The sequence below is a fragment of the Esox lucius genome, chromosome 18 (genome assembly GCF_011004845.1).
Source record: "Esox lucius isolate fEsoLuc1 chromosome 18, fEsoLuc1.pri, whole genome shotgun sequence".
Lineage (NCBI taxonomy): Eukaryota > Metazoa > Chordata > Actinopteri > Esociformes > Esocidae > Esox > Esox lucius.
The window spans coordinates 4502202-4519809 of NC_047586.1; the positions used below are offsets into that span (position 1 = coordinate 4502202).

The following is a 17608-nucleotide window of genomic DNA, read 5'->3' on the forward strand; positions in this document are numbered from 1 at the left end:
GATGACACTGTGTGTGTGTTTGTGTGTGTTTGTGTGTGCGCGTGTGCGTGTGTGTGTGCATCCGTAGGGGTGTGTCCTTGTGAGGAGCTGTTGTTGTTGTCCGCAGGTTAAGCAGAGGGTAATTGGGTAGAGTGGTGAACACGCGTGTGAATTAATAACCATGTATGTGTGTATGTATATCTGTGTGTGTGCATGCGTGTGCGTGTGCGGGTGGTTGTGGGGTGGGGGTGGTCGTGTTGGGACTGGGGTGGGCTTGGGTTATTAGTGTTTGTTAGGTCAGTTACTGAAAATAAAGCAATCCCTCCCTCTGTCACTCCTCCTTGTATTAAGAGAGGTGTGGAGCGATAGAAAGATAGAAGGATGATAGGACAGAGGGAAGAAATAGAGGATGGACAGAGGGATTAAGACAGTTGTAAAGAGGTGTATTTATTCATTAAATGGAAGCCTGGCAGGGAAGGACACAGCTATCAATCTGCATGGGTGCAGTGGATGACCTCTGGTTCACCTCCAGATGACCTCTGGTTCACGTCCAGATGACCTCTGGTTCACCTCCAGATGACCTCTGGGTCACCTCAAGTGTAGTTGTGCTTATTGGCTTAATACAGATTAAATCTTTAAGAGCAGAATTTAGCACAAGGACCTTGATTGACGTCCATAAGATACATTGGGTTTTTGTGTAAAGTTATGCATCATTCAAAGAAGATTTCATGTCTTTTGACTCAAAAGAGATTGAAGCAAAGGATCTTATTGAAACGTATTAACTCCCATTTACTGTACTTTATCTTAGAAGACGTGTCATACTAAATGGTAGCTTGCCTCTCTCTCTCTCAATGGCTTCTTTTTCTCTCACTCTCTCTCTCATCATCCCTTTCTCTCTTCCTCATCTCTCTAGATCTTGCTCTTATTCTTCAATATTGGCGAAGACAAGTCTTGGGGTTTAGCATTTAGTGATGGGAATCAATGAGAGTTATGCAGAACGAGAGGAAACAATCCATTATTTTTGGGGATAAAATCCATAGTTTTTAATCTAGTTCCACAAAGCGGTCCACTGTGTGTTCACTGGTTGATCCATGTCTGTGGATACACGCGGGAGCATCTTGACAGTCCGTCATGTTGCTAGCAAATTCAGCAGAACTTCCTGCAAGTTTGAAATGACTGTTTGAAAACATGCGACCATCTGGCTTCAGTGTGTCTCCTGGCCTGAGGCTTGACCAACCGTTAAAGTTGCACATTGTCAAATTCTCCTTCAACTGTTCAATTCTTGCTCTTTCCTCCCACGATCTCCTCTCTTCCTCTCCCTCTCCCTCTTCCTCTCCCTCCCTCCCCTCGTCTTTTCCTCCCTCTGTCACTCACGCCCTGTCTCTCTGTCCACCTCGTGGGACTGAGTGACAAAGTGTCATCTTTTCCCCTATTTAACACCTAGTCTCTCCCCGGGTCCTTCTCCCCCCCCCTCCATCTCCCCCATCTCCCCCACCGGCCGGCAGCTGGGGAGTCTGACTCATTACCTGTAACAGATTAAAACAGCCTCCGGGGATGTGCCGCGGTGCTCCATGGAAACAATGGCAAAGGAAGAGAGGCGGAGTTTGAGATTAAGAGGGATGGAGATGGAGTGAGAGTGCTTGACACACACGTCCCGTGTTTAGAAGCAGAGAAAGCGATTAGTAAATCTTTAGTTTCCATGCGTCCTAGGTGGTAAATGTTGTCCTGTCCGGGGTTATGGGCTTGGTGGTTTCCCGCTCGAAATTCTCCCAACCGTTTGTTCCACTGTAGGTGAGACGTGATGTATAAATGTAGCACCACTTGACACACAAAAGACACACAAAAGACACACAAAAGACACACAAAAGACACACAAGCACGCACACGTGTGCAGCAGCTCTGTCTCCAGAGAGACCAGACCTACATCTTAGCTCCTCTTCCTGCCCTGTTACCATGCCAACAGCTCCTCTCAGCGGATGCATGTGTGCGCGTGTGTGTTCGAGGCCAACCAGGTCTGCTGAAACCCACTATGCTGTACATGCGCACACACACACACACACACACATTCATAGGGTTTCATGAAAACACAAATAAACACACAATCGAGCCTCTAAGACAGACCCTGATTCACTTTACCACGATGGTGAACACGATATCACCAGTTCACTTCAGTTGAGGTAAACGGGATGTTATGAAATAAACATAGATATTTCACGGCTATGTTTAGTCATTACTTTCTGATGAGTTAAGTTTAGTTTTAAATATCAATAATTTTCTATTCGGATAGAACATGTATATCAGTATTGAACCTATCCGCCACTTGGAAAAGTTATTCAGATTCGTCAGGGTCCCCTCAAAAAGTATTTTTGGATATAACTAGTTGTGTGCTCCATTTTCCAACACAGGTGCGGACATGTTTTTGGTGAAAATATTAGTGCAGAACCATGCCCTGTTGGCTGGCATCCATGGCATGTATAGACAGCCTTGAGACAAGGACAAACGTCAAATTTTCGCATCAATAAGGAGTGACTTGCCTGAACATTGTGATCCCTCTGAAGCACATCTGGCTCACACACTGATTATAGCTTTTCTGTCTTTCCCGACTGATTATATAGTGATGTATGTCACCCACCTCAGCTGCCACACACATACAGTATACTCGCACACACACACACACACACACAAACACAGTTGGATGTGACAGAGGCTGCAGGAAGCTTATAGTATAGTTTCCTTAACTACAGGGATAGAAGAAACCAGGACAGTATGAAATGTCTGGTATTAGCAGAGATGGAATGTCAAGTATAACAGTGCCTCGTGTTGAAGTGATCTGATCTGTGGTGGACGTCAACAAGCAGTCGGGCTGAAAAATCTTTTTTCTCTTATTAATCTAAACCAGATATTTTGCGTTCAGGACTGTTCGAAGTCACAAACTCAGATAGTGATCATTGTCATAGGGACAAGTTGTCGTTCTGTCATTCCAACTCGCATGTCGGACTTCAGCGTGTGTAGACCGTTTTAGAGCTTGTCCATCAGCTACATGTCATCTATTATCCCGCTGAGGGCATTTTCCCATGATGCTACTCGTCCCAACATTCCTTCCTCAGCCCAATCCATCTCTCTCTCTCTCCCTCTCCTTTTCTCGGCCATGCTACTAATCTTACCTCGCTTTCTTTTTCTAACTCCCCCAATCATTTCCTCTCCCTTTCCCTCCTCTCGTCTCAACCATGCAGTCGTTTATTTTGGTGTTGTCACTGACTCTCCCAGTGCTGATTTAAAACCATGTTTATCTAACTCGTCCGCTCAGTTTTGTGGCCCTGTCATATCTCATGTGGGGATTTTTCAAATATGTCCACACATGTGCACACACACACACACACACACACACACTCACACACACACACATGAACAAACCCATCTGGCTTGTACTTCTGTGTTTTACAGGAGGGAGCTTTCTTTGCTTTGCTTGCCCCAGCCTTCAAACCCGTCCTGGCAAAGCCAGGTGATCTTATCCTCAGTGTTGGTGAGCACAAGCTCTGATCTGGGATCAGGCCCCAAATATTCTTCTTCATTACGATCTTTAAGCCAAAGCTGATCCCATATCAGCATCAGAATCTGACCCATTGACATCTCACAGGATGACACCTAATCTGATTGTTGCCATTCAGAGAATGTTTCAGTGAAAAAAAGTTTATTGAAATAACCACACCTGATCATTTGATTTGCTAATTATATTAGCTACTAAAGATTTGATTTGCTGCTAAATATTATCTACTACAGATTTGATTAGCTGCTAAATATTAGATACTAAAAATGTGATTTGCTGCTAAATATTAAATAAAAATTTTTTTTATTTGCTGCTAAATATTAGATACTAAAGATTTGATTTGCTGCTAAATATTAACTGCTAAAGACTTGATTTGCTGCTAAATATTTGATACTGAAGATTTGATTTGCTGCTAAATATTATCTACTAAAGATTTGATTTGCTGCTAAATATTAACTGCTAAAGACTTGATTTGCTGCTAAATATTAGCTACTAAAGATTTGACTTGCTGCTAAATATTAACTGCTAAAGACTTGACTTGCTGCTAAATATTAGCTACTAAAGATTTGATTTGCTGCTAAATATGAGCTGCTAAAGACTTGATTTGCTGCTAAATATGAGCTGCTAAAGACTTGATTTGCTGCTAAATATGAGCTGCTATAGATGCGCGATCCGGACATAAGCGATCAGTCCCCTGTTGGCCTGACCAGCATACTGAACTGCTTCCCAAATAGCATCCTATGCCCTATATCTTGCACTACGCTTGACCAGAACCCATCAAGGATGGAGGGAAGGACAGAGATAGGAGATGCTTCTGGCGCCGGGTCATTGTCATGACGGAAGCCAGGCCTCTCTCACTTCTGTGACGTTCAGCTCGGCAACACTCACCCCAGTCCAAGTCTGTAAGCCTCGTGGGAAAACGGATGGAGGGGTGGATGAATGGATGGAGAGAAAGAGAGAGAGAATGATATAGCAATTAGGAGAGAGCGACATGAAGAGCGAAGGAGGGAGAGAGCGAGTGACAGGGAATGAGCGGGACGAGCGGGAGAGTGAGGGAAGAAAAATGAAAGCCAAAAATAACGAGGTCGGTTCCTTCTCAAGCGCCGTCCCAAATAAAATAAGATGAGTTTTTCTCTTAGCTCCCCCCTCCTCTTCATTTCCTGTCGTCCACACGACCGTCCCGTGTAACAACCACCTTATTAGGGCAATGCCCCGTGGGGGAGAGAGGTCTCTCTCTTTCTCCCACACACTCCATTCAGAGGTCAAAATATCAACCCGTGTTGAACTATAAATCTGGGACTGTGTGCATAAATTGGTACGGGACATGTTTAGCTCCCCTCTCGCATGGTCACCAGCCATTGTATATGAATGTATCTGAACTTTACTTGGCTTTGATGTGTTATGTCCATATATGTTGTCAAACACTCGCCGCGCCATAAAATCTCGTGACATTCCGGGTATGTGTAAATGCACTCTGCAGGTGGAGGCCATTCTGATTCTTTTGCCTGATATGTACATTTATCTGACATGCCTGCGTTGATTTTACCGTCTCTATCACTGGACGTGTCTGTTCTCGGGGTCTGTTGTCTTCATAAGCGCAGCACCATTTAGGGAATAGGGTGTCATTAATGATACACAGCTTAAGGAATAGGGTGTCATTAATGAAACACAGTTTAGGGAATAGGGTGTCATTAATAATTCACAGTTTAAGGAATAGGGTGTCATTAATGATACACAGTTTAGGGAATAGGGTGTCATTAATGATACACAGCTTAAGGAATAGGGTGTCATTAATGATCCACAGTTTAGGGAATAGGGTGTCATTAATGATACACAGTTTAGGGAATAGGGTGTCATTAATGATACACAGTTTAGGGAATAGGGTGTCATTAATGAAACACAGTTTAGAGAATAGGGTGTCATTAATGAAACACAGTTTAGGGAATAGGGTGTCATTAATGATACACAGTTTAGGGAATAAGGTGTCATTAATAATTCACAGTTTAAGGAATAGGGTGTCATTAATGAAACACAGTTTAGGGAATAGGGTGTCATTAATGAAACACAGTTTAGGGAATAGGGTGTCATTAATGAAACACAGTTTAGGGAATAGGGTGTTATTAATGATACACAGTTTAGGGAATAGGGTGTCATTAATGATACGCAGTTTAGGGAATAGTGTCATTTAAGATGTAGATTTTGTCCAATATTTCCCACTTGTTCTTTCCTTAACTCCTGTTTCTCCAGACCATTTGAAATAATCATTTTGATGACTATTTTTGCTAACTGCGTGGCCTTAGCTGTCTACATCCCCTTCCCAGAGGATGACTCCAATGCCACCAACTCAAACCTGGTGAGTGGACCAATTTATTTTGTATTAAGCTGTGGTTATTACGCTAGTACTGTGGTCATTATGCTATGGTTATTACGCAAGTAATGTGGCCATTACACTATGGTTATTACTCTAGTACTGTGGTCATTACGCTATGGTTATTACGCTAGAACTGTGGTCATTCCGCTATGGTTATTATGCTAGAACTGTGGTCATTCCGCTATGGTTATTACACTAGTTCTGTGGTCATTCCTCTATGATTATTACGCTAGTAATGTGGTCATTACGCTATGGTTATTATGCTAGTACTGTGGTCATTACGCTATGGTTATTACGCTAGTACTGTGGTCATTACGCTATGGTTTTTACGCTAGTACTGTGGCCATTACACTATGGTTATTACGCTAGTACTGAGGTCATTACGCTATGGTTATTACGCTAGAACTGTGGTCATTACGCTATGGTTATTACGCTAGTACTGTGGTCATTACGCTATGGTTATTACGCTAGAACTGTGGTCATTACGCTATGGTTATTACGCTAGTACTGTGGTCATTACGCTATGGTTATTACGCTAGTACTGTGGTCATTACGCTATGGTTATTACGCTAGTACTGTGGTCATTACGCTATGGTTATTACGCTAGTACTGTGGCCATTACACTATGGTTATTACGCTAGTACTGTGGTCATTACGCTATGGTTATTACGCTAGTACTGTGGTCATTACGCTATGGTTATTACGCTAGTACTGTGGTCATTACGCTATGGTTATTACGCTAGTACTGTGGCCATTACACTATGGTTATTACTCTAGTACTGTGATCATTAAGCTCTGTTTATCTCGGTAGTACCGGGGTTATCACACTTTGTTTATTATGTTAATAATTTGGTTATCATGCTAGTTCTCTGGCATGGCGAGTGACTCCTGCCCAGACACTCTCATACGACATGACTGTGTTGTCCACGCGCCGCCAACCGTACATCTGGTGGTGGGTACAGGTTGTCTCTGTGCCAGCATCAGATCCCTCTCTCTGAGGTTTTGTTTGGTGAAGACACCGTGGTGGGTAGTGACTCCTGCCTGCTACCGTGTGTGGTGTGGTGTTGAATGGCATCGTAAACGGGGTAACTGGTGGCTGTGTGGAGTTAGTGTGTCCCACCCCTGCCACAGGAGCAGTGCTGAATTGAATTGCGTGTTTTGGAACGTGCTGACAGTACATATAGACTGGGAATGAGTTGTATCATGGGGTGTGTTGGATCATGGGGTGTGTTTTTGGATCAGGTGGTGGGTTTTTGGATCATGGGGTGGGTTTTTGGATCATGGGGTGTGTTGTTGGATCATGGGGTGTTTATGGATAACGGGGTGTGGTGTTGCATCATAGGGTGTGTTGTTGCATCGTGGGGTGTGTTGTTGATTCATGGGGTGTGTTGCTGGAACATGGGGTGTGTTTTTGGATTATGGGCTGTGTTGTTAAATCGTGGGTGTGTTGTTGGATCATGGGGTGTGTTTTTGGATCATGGGGTGTGTTGTTGCATCATGGGGTGTGTTGTTGAATCATAAGGTGTGCAGTTGCATCGTGGGGTGAGTTGTTGCATCGTGGGGTGTGTTGTTGCATCATGGGGTATGTTGTTGCATCATAGGGTGTGTTGTTGCATCGAGGGGAGTGTTGTTGATTCATGGGGTGTGTTGTTGATTCATGGGGTGTGTTGTTGGATCATGGGGTGTGTTGTTGCATCATAGGGTGTGTTGTTGCATCGTGGGGTGTGTTGTTGCATCGTGAGGTGTGTTGCTGAATCATGGGGTGTGTTGTTGGATCATAGGGTGTGTTGTTGGATCATGGGGTGTGTTGTTGGATCATAGGGTGTGTTGTTGCATCGTGGGGTGTGTTGTTGGATCATGGGGTGTGTTGTTGGATCATAGGGTGTGTTGTTGGATCATGGGGTGTGTTGTTGGATCATAGGGTGTGTTGTTGGATCATAGGGTGTGTTGTTGCATCGTGGGGTGTGTTGTTGGATCATGGGGTGTGTTGTTGGATCATAGGGTGTGTTGTTGGATCATGGGGTGTGTTGTTGGATCATGGGGTGTGTTGTTGGATCATGGGGTGTGTTGTTGGATCATGGGGTGTGTTGTTGGATCATGGATGTCACATATCGGTTTTATTAAAACCTGGCTTCTCTGTCGGGTGATAACATCTTTTCTTATAAGAAGATTGCTGTTGCTATTAACAAGTTACAAAACGTCAGAAGCAGTTTTTTATTTTTTTTGGCCCTTGAGTCAATTTGAAATGACTAATTTAAAAGACCTTTCAAACAAAAAACTGTTACTCATGAAAATATCTGAAATGTTGTTAAACGGTTTTCTTCAGACACTGAACATCTCAGAATGTCCCAAATCAATCCTCTATGGATCCCTTTTTCTTTCTCCTTCTCACTTTTTCTTTTTACATAGGACATGTTTGTGTAGTGAACTTATCTTTTCCGTCAAATGTCTTTGTGTCCAATGTATTGCATACACCAATGGTATTCTTACATTTGAACAAAATCCTACCGTCTGAATTCAGTGGTGTTAACCATTTGTCCTGGAGGGCAAACGTAGGTAAGATAAAATAAATACAAATTAAAATTAGAATTTCAAGACATGGTCCTCAGTACCATCAATACTGACCTGTTAGATCCTTATTAGAATGTTAATGTGGAAATCATAGCCAGGAGTTATGAAGGTCGCATATCTAAATGTTAATCAGTATGGATTCCTGGAACACCTCCTCCATACTCTATCCTATTTTATTTCCCGTCGCAGGTGTATGTTTGTGTGTGTATGTGTCTCTCTGTGTCTGTGTGCGTGTTTGTGTGTCTCTGTGTATTTGTGTGTCTCTTCGTCTGTGTGTGTGTCTCTTTCACTGTGTCTGTGTGTTTGTGTGTCTCTGTGTATTTGTGTGTCTCTTCGTCTGTGTGTGTCTCTTTCACTGTGTCTGTGTGTTTGTGTGTCTCTGTGTATTTGTGTGTCTCTTCGTCTGTGTGTGTCTCTTTCACTGTGTCTGTGTGTTTGTGTGTCTCTGTGTATTTGTGTGTCTCTTCGTCTGTGTGTGTGTCTCTTTCACTGTGTCTGTGTGTTTGTGTGTGCCAGTAGAGATTATCAGGTTGCTGATGTCTGTTAACATTAGAAGTGTTGAACACTAAGGGATGGTTTTTGCGGGCACTGATCTTTGTCTGTGAAACCGGACCTAATTCTCAGGAGAGATGGTGTTTATCTGTCTGTCTGTCTGTTTGTCTGTCTGTTTTTCTGTGTTTGTCTGTCTGTTTGTCTGTCTGTCTGTTTGTCTGTCTGTCTGTCTGTCTGTCTGTTTGTCTGTCTGTCTGTTTGTCTGTCTTTTTGTCTGTCTGTCTGTCTGTTTGTCTGTCTGTCTGTCTGTTTGTCTGTCTGTCTGTCTGTCTGTAGAGTTACCACCCTAACCCTAATGTTTCTAAGCCCCTATCCTCCATACCAACCCTCCCCCATACCACCTCCCTCAATCTCAACCCCCTCTCCCCATAGCCCTTCCCTCGATATCTCCCCCATCTCTCCCCACTCCCAAATTCCCCCTCCCCCATATCTCTCCCATGTTATTTACACCTCCCATTCCTATACAGTACCTCTTTCTTTCTCCCTCACCCTTCTCTCTTTTACACATTCTTTCTCCCTCACCCTTCTCTCTTTTACACATTCTTTCTCCCTCACCCTTCTCTCTTTTACACATTTTTTCTCCCTCACCCTTCTCTCTTTTACACATTCTTTCTCCCTCACCCTTCTCTCTTTTACACATTCTTTCTCCCTCACCCTTCTCTCTTTTACACATTCTTTCTCCCTCACCCTTCTCTCTTTTACACATTCTTTCTCCCTCACGCTTCTCTCTTTTATACTTTCTTTCTCCCTCTCTCTCTCTGCCGTTCCATCTACACCGCCTCCACTACTGTAAGTTACCATACATAAGTGCCTCTGTAGAATGACTTTCATGTAAATGTCAGCCAAACAGGCCTGTGATATTGAAGGTCTACCACTATATTTTACAGTAGGTGTGGGGACCTGTCCTGCTTTTTTTGATGCCTTCTTGTGTGTGTATTGGCAAAAAGCTCTATTTTCATCTGAGGGGCATTATCTTTTCATAGACTGCATTGAAAAATTGTCAACCCTTTTCTATGGCTTGTTTTTCATGTGTCGGAAAGTATTTTGAAACTACACATACAGCCGACAGGCTTTGCTTGTTCCTCTAATAAACCGCAGTCAAGCAATGCTACAGACATTATTTTTAATTCCCTATTCTAAGTTGCCAATTAACATGGAAAAAATGAAAGGCAATTTAATCCTGAGCCAACACAACGCGAGCAAACTGTCAGTCCACCCCAGTGATATGGCGCTAATCCACCCCGGTGGCCGGCTCTCAAGTCATGCAGACCTTTTTCCCCCAACCTTTTCCCCAGCCTGGACAAACGTCTGATTTAGTGAGTCAATCTGCTGAGTAAGGCTGGGCCATCTCATCACAGAACTTATGCAACATGCATGCTGACAAGCATCAGAGAGTTAAGCACAACCTGAAAGGACCTCTATGGTAGCACAGAGTTCCGTGTGTGTGTGTGTGTGTGTGTGTGTGTGTGCGTGCGTGTGCTAGATACAGTAAAATATTCATCTTCTAAAGTGGATCTTCCTCCCTTAGCGGCGAAGCGGTAACAAAGTGCAGATCTCTCTCCTCTTCCTCTCTTCTCCTCATTTTAAAGTGTCACACATTATTTTCCATGCCACCTTTCATTTCTCGGTGTGCAGTAGAAGAGCGGAGAGGTGGAAGGAGATGAGTGGAGGAGGAGGGAGGGAGCAAGGGAATGAGGAGAAAGGGAAGGAAGCTAAGGACAAGGAAGGAGGGAAGGAAGTGAGGGAGCTAACGGGGGACAAATGGGGACAAATTCCAAAGAGCCAGTACTGAGTTGATGTGAATGACGATATACTTGGCTATATGTTATGTCTTTGGGGTTGAAGCTGTACAGGGTCCTGTCCGTTCCAAACCTGATGCACTAGTATTATTTGCTGTGTCTGCCATAGTCTGTGTCTTGCTATAGGAACAGTCTTGTGTCTGCAGTAGTAGACAAAGTCAAACCCCTATTTGCACTGACAGTGTCTCAAAGCCAGCAGCTGAATCTGCAGGGTCACAGACCAAAAGCCCTGGAAGTACATACACCAAACCTTCATAAGAATAAAGAAATGCCTTTGTCCCTCCATATCCCTTTATTTCCTTGTCCCCATTTGTTTCATTCTCCATCTCTTTTCACTCTCTCTGCCTCTCTTCTCTTTATTTCAACTCTCTCTATGCTGGCAGATTGCCAAATTGCTATGGCATCTGACCAGTAACCAAAAGGTTGCTTGGTCATCCGGAATAATCTGTTGTTATGTCCTGTTAACCCTAACTGTTCCCATGTCAGCCATTGTGGCGGTCTCCCACACTTGTCCAATTTGGAGGGGTTGGTTCAAAAGCAGAAGTCAGATTTCGATTGGACCTTGTGTTCAGCTGACGACAAGGGGAATTGAATCGTCTCTCCTCTCTATCTTTTTTTCTCTGTCTTTATCTTTGTTTCTCGGTTTGTTTTCCGCATTCTATTAAATGTGGGAGATCGATAGCATCTCATGCTTGTGTCACTAGCCTCTTAGAGACTCAGCCCATATCCTCAGACCCTGGAGTCATCCCCAGTCTCCTCTTTCTGACCACAGCTGTCAGAGGCAGAGTGACCATTTGGCTTTTTGGACACATCCCAGACAGGCTGATCTATTGTGTGCCTAATGGGCCAGGGAAATAATTATTGAAAAAAAATTGTGCCAAGTTCTCGTTATCAGGTGAATAAAGGGGACCTGAAGGATAACACTTACTTGTGTGTTGAAAATTCCAGGTCAAATTCCAGGCCATTTTGTAGAGGAATTCTGCACTGTAATTCACCAACACCTGTAATTTACCCCCAAAAGTTGAGGTTTTTTTTATACTTGAATAGTGACGTAAATACATAATTTTTTTCACCTGCATCTCAGGCTATAATTTTCCTGAAAAGTGCCATTGTCTTCAACTATTCTTTTTATCTGTATTACTCTAAACGTGTAGGGTGGTTTTTGACAGCCATGTTCACAATGGTAAGTTCTTGGGCTTTAGAAATCGTTGATCATCTACTACCATCAGCTGATGTTTATTTTCTTCTACAAAAAGAGTAAAAATAGTATTTTGTACACATCTCAAGATGTAAAAACGGTTTGACTCAAGTTCATGTAAAACACTGTGGTGTTTTTCATGAACTTGAGGGAAGGAGCAGACAGAGATGCACTTACTCCTCTGGAGTGAGACATATTCCCCAACAAAAATGTCTCTGTCCAATTTTATTTTACATAAATAAACATATTTATTCAATGTGTTTCATTATTAAATCTATAGGAAAACAATATGAATGGATGATATCTGTTGTCAAAAGCATGCCTAGCGCCTAGCGTATCCTTTTGACTGCTGCACGATGAAGTAACACTGTCTATTATTGGTGTGATTACTATTTTTATTATTGCTTCTAGTTATTTTTTTCATTAAAATTTACTATATTGTATACATTAATGCTTTAGCAGTATTTATAAAATGTTTGTCGGAACAATTAAGCCGCTTGAATTTTAATGAAGAAAAAAATCTGCACAGGAAAATGAGAGAGGAAAGAGACAAAGTAGAAAGAGAGAGAGATAGAGAATGGAGAGACAGAGAGAGAGAGAGAGAGAGAGAGAGAAATGGAAGGAGAGATACCAGAGATGGAAAGTAATATTTCCAAAACCCTCTGTTGATTTGTGAATGTTGGTATTTGTGTGTGTGTCTGTGAGTGTCTGCATGTGTGTGTACATAAATGAGGATGTGTTTGGGTGTTTTAGTAACCACACACCCGCCCCCGAGGATTATATTAGATTGTCCTTCTTCTTTTTACCTTCCTAAAAATGTTAATCCAGAAGTGTCACTGAACAAAATATTTCTCCAGATATGTTATTTTTAAGCGGAAGAAGATGGATGGATGGATGGATGGATGTTATTTTTATGTAATATTCAATTGTGTCAACGGTTATGACTCTGACCTATACTCTCTGACAAATGCACTGTGATATGGATTTAAACACTATACACTCACCTAAAGGATTATTAGGAACACCTGTTCAATTTCTCATGAATGCAATTATCTAATCAACCAATCACATGGCAGTTGCTTCAATGCATTTAGGGGTGTGGTCCTGGTCAAGACAATCTCCTGAACTCCAAACTGAATGTCAGAATGGGAAAGCAATTTTGAGCGTGGCATGGTTGTTGGTGCCAGACGGGCCGGTCTGAGTATTTCACAATCTGCTCAGTTACTGGGATTTTCACACACAACCATTTCTAGGGTTTACAAAGAATGGTGTGAAAATGGAAAATGGAGAATGGAGGAGGAGAATGGGCCGGCTGATTCAAGCTGATAGAAGAGCAACTTTGACTGAAATAACCACTTGTTACAACTGAGGTATGCAGCAAAGCATTTGTGAAGCCACAACCCGCACAACCTTGAGGCGGATGGGCTACAACAGCAGAAGACCCCACCGGGTACCACTCATCTCCACTACAAATAGGAAAAAGAGGCTACAATTTGCTCACTACAAGCTCACCAAAATTGATCAGTTGAAGACTGGAAGAATGTTCCCTAGTCTGATGAGTCTCGATTTCTGTTGAGACATTCAGATGGTAGAGTCAGAATTTGGCGTAAACAGAATGAGAACATGGATCCATCATGCCTTGTTACCACTGTGCAGGCTGGTGGTGGTGGTGTAATGGTGTGGGGGATGTTTTCTTGGCACACTTTAGGCAATTGGGCATCGTTTAAATGCCACGGCCTACCTGAGCATTGTTTCTGACCAAGTCCATCCCTTTATAACCACCATGTACCCATCCTCTGATGGCTACTTCCAGCAGGATAATGCACCATGTCACAAAGCTCGAATCATTTCAAATTGGTTTCTTGAACATGACAATGAGTTCACTGTACTGAAATGGCACCCACAGTCACCAGATCTCAACCCAATAGAGCATCTTTGGGATGTGGTGGAACAGGGGAGCTTCGTGCCCTGGATGTGCATCCCACAAATCTCCATCAACTGCAAGATGCTATCCTATCATTATGGGCCAACATTTCTAAAGAATGCTTTCAGCACCTTGTTGAATCAATGCCACGTAGAATTAAGGCAGTTCTGAAGGTCAAAGGGGGTCAAACACAGTATTAGTATGGTGTTCCTAATAATCCTTTAGGTGAGTGTATTTCCCACTGGTCAGGGAAGTTCTTGTGGGCCACAGGACAATTCAAGACCGGGCACCTCTTTCTCAGATGAACAATTTGTAAAAAATACATTGTATCAGAGTTAGACATCAGAAATCCCTTCATTCTCCCAGTAGGTTAGCACAGAATTGTAACACATTTTTAGGTACCATCAGCACCAGATAGTGTTCAAATATAACAAGAAACCAGGCAAGTCTAGTTCAGCCGGCCGCGTTAGAAAATGTTTCCACCTCGAGATTCAATCTGGATCGCCCACGTGAGAGGCTGTCGTTAACCACTACACCACAGAGCTGTACCGGTGCAGGGTGTCAGTTTAGCCTCTTGTGTCCACCTGGAACAAATCCACTTTTGCCACTGGCTGTTTTAATCGTTAATTGGTCATTTGTGAATGAATTTTTTTTAGTAGTTAATTGGCCATCCGTGAAGGACATTGATACAGTTAAACTGACGAACGTTTCTTACTATGTAATGCATTTGGCACTGGCTGTTTTAACAGCGTATTAGCCAGTAATAAGCTTTACCGGTATCTACTAACTTACTGGAATAGTCATAAGAATTGAGCAATTGCTAGCAAGTCTGCCAAAGCTATTTCAGTCAGTCAGTCACGAAGTAAGAGACATTCGCTCTTCTTATCCTCAGACCGCTTACGCGGTCCGGCAAAAATACAAGGATTAAATATTTACCCATAGAGAAATATGTAATACATAAATTAAATATAACTACACATATTTGTCCTCCACACTTATTTTTTGTTTTCTACCGATGGGATGTATATCCATGTGCAGGCAGAGGTTGTGAGTGGTCTATGAAGTACGTTCATTGGGTAATTCCGTGTTTCGGGCACAGCACCAGATCACCAGGCGATCAACCGGCCTTCCAGAGCGGGGTCATCACCAAACTGAAGTAGTTAGGCAGATGCATCCATGGCACTGCAGCGGTTTGTGCAAGTTGCAATGTCTCGGTTTCCCGGTGATTCCAATTTAGTGTAGCGTGGTGCGTGGGTTGAATACCTCTTCTGAACTGTGCGTGCGTCAGTTGGTGTGTGTGCGCGCGTGTGTGTTTGCGCGCGTGTGTGCGCTTGTGTGTGTATGCGCACACGCGCCACCATCTACACGTGAAATGAGCCTAAAGAGATGAACAGAGAAAGATCTAATGGAGTTCACTAGATTACGACCAATACTCACAATCACACCACAACCCTTGTAGCCTTTATGGACCGGGCGGTTTGAATCCTAAATGCTGATTAGATGACAAGTCCCATTTACCATACCCCACGCCAAGCTTACTGCTAAATCAAGATCACCTCCGATAACATGCCTAAACAAAAAATCTGTCTTGCTTTAACATCTATTTTACTGAAATTACTGTTGAATACATTTATAGGTTTTGCCCCGAATAGGTAGGCAACGAAGAGCTTGAATTGTTTCAGGATTTCCTTTCATTTGTGTACATTCTGTGTACCAGTGCCGAGCGTTGTGAAGGGCACCTATGCAGCATGACACCCTGAGAGGGCCACCAGAATATACTGCTACAGGAAAAGTGGCCTTCATCAAATGCTGTAACACACACACACACACACACACTTGCACACACCCTTGCACACAATACATAAAGGCCTGGCCAGTCAGAAGTGTGTGCCTTCGATGGCAGGTCTGTAAAACTGTGCCTTTAATCACCACACACAGTAGTGTGTGTGTATGTGTGTGTGTGTTTGTGTGTTTGAAATGTCTCCTCAGAGATAAATTAGACAACCAGAGGGTGTGGGTGTGTGTGTGAGTGTGTGTATGCGTGTGAGTGTGTGTGTGAGTGTGTTTGTGCGTGTGTGTCTGCGTGTGTGTGTGAATGAATCATTCTTTATGAGGGTAATGATGCAGCACACAGCAGCCCCACATCCCAAACGGCGTCCTATTCTCAACGTAGTGCCCTCCGACCAGCCAGTACGGTCTGGTCCAGCAGTGCTCCAGGCAGGGAACAGGGGGCTGTTTGGAACACTGCAGGGGTCAGCAGCCAGGAAAACACCACTTGTTCCGCAACAGATTCTTTTTGGCCCCACAAAGTTTTTAGATTTTTTTTTTTAGTAATGGGTTTCATTTAGGGAATCTGTTACGAAATGTTCCCGTGAATAAAATTATCTGGGAGACATTATCTGATCGTGTCTGAATGCAATCAGTGTATAATATTATTGTTATTTTGGGCTTAGTTCTGGTAAATTTGAGGCGTCCAAATTATTTTTCATAATTATTATAATTATGTTCCGGTCTCCAGACCATCTGCTGAATCTAGTAAACCCCTGCTGAAGTATTTCCAAGATGTGAGCTGGACTGAGGGAGACAGGCAAAGAGACCAGAGCAGCAAGAGAGAGAAAGATAGGTATAGAGACAATGAGAGAGACAAGGAGAGAGACAAGGAGAGAGATGTGTCAAAGTGAGAGGAGGGAGAGAGAGAGACAACAAAGACAGGAGAAGGAAAGGAAAAGATGTATGACCACATTACAGGCACACCTTTCCCTCAGATTGTAAAAGGAGTTTGAAATCAAATCAAACATTGATGAACTAACATTTCTGTTAAGTTGAGTACAATGTGCAATCACAGGATGATTTGTGACTGAAACAAACAACATTATAAACCTATCCATGTATTTCTTTCCCTTATCATTTATTCTCATAAAATGGTGCAACCAAGCACAGTACCAACATAAAGTACAGCTAATTGTTTTATATCCAAAATGCCTTTATTCAACATGAGTATAAGGTTTACATGTGGGCCTAGCATTTTGTGTCAGTTTGGATGTGTGTTTGTGTGTGTGTGTGTGTGTTTGTGTGTGTTATGTTACCCAGACTCTCTCCTGTGTGTGTGTGTGTGTGTGTGTTATGCTACCCAGATCTAGTCCTGTGTATGTGTGTGTGTGTGTGTGTGTGTGTTATGCTACCCAGACCTACTCCTGTGTGTGTGTGTGTGTGTGTTATGCTACCCAGACCTACTCCTGTATGTGTGTGTGTGTGTGTGTGTTTCAGAAGCGAGGCCCAGGGCCACTCCATTGGAACATGTTGGTGTGCTCTTCTTTCTGCCTGTTGCTAGGTGCCACTATTTATAGGTCTGCTTGGAATGTTAGGCATCTCTGTATGTTCCATTAACAAAATACAGGCGTGTGTGTTTGTGTGTGTGTTCAGGTTTCTGTGTTTGTGTGTGTGCATATTTGGGTTTTGTTAGTCTGTACATTATTAAAAGCAGATCAAACCTTGTCACCAGCCAAGTTATGTTCAGATTTCTCACTCCTTCAGTCCTTATCTCTCACTCTTTCAGTTCTAATCTCTCACCCCTTCAGTCCTAATTTCTCACTCCTTCAGTCCTAATCTCTCATTCCTTCAGTACTAATCTCCCTCATTTAGTACTAATCTCTCACCCCTTCACTCC

General features: G+C 43.0%; 1 protein-coding gene across 14 annotated transcripts in view; it reads left to right on the forward strand.

Annotated features, from left to right (window-relative positions):
- The window catches only part of cacna1c (calcium channel, voltage-dependent, L type, alpha 1C subunit), a 269744-nt gene that overhangs the window by 66540 nt on the left and 185596 nt on the right, over positions 1-17608 (forward strand). For all 14 annotated transcript variants that reach the window (XM_029114494.2, XM_029114487.2, XM_029114488.2 and 11 more), the window contains one exon: positions 5774-5879. In XM_029114494.2, coding sequence (XP_028970327.2) covers positions 5774-5879 — 106 coding nt within the window. The remainder of the gene's footprint in view (positions 1-5773; positions 5880-17608) is intronic.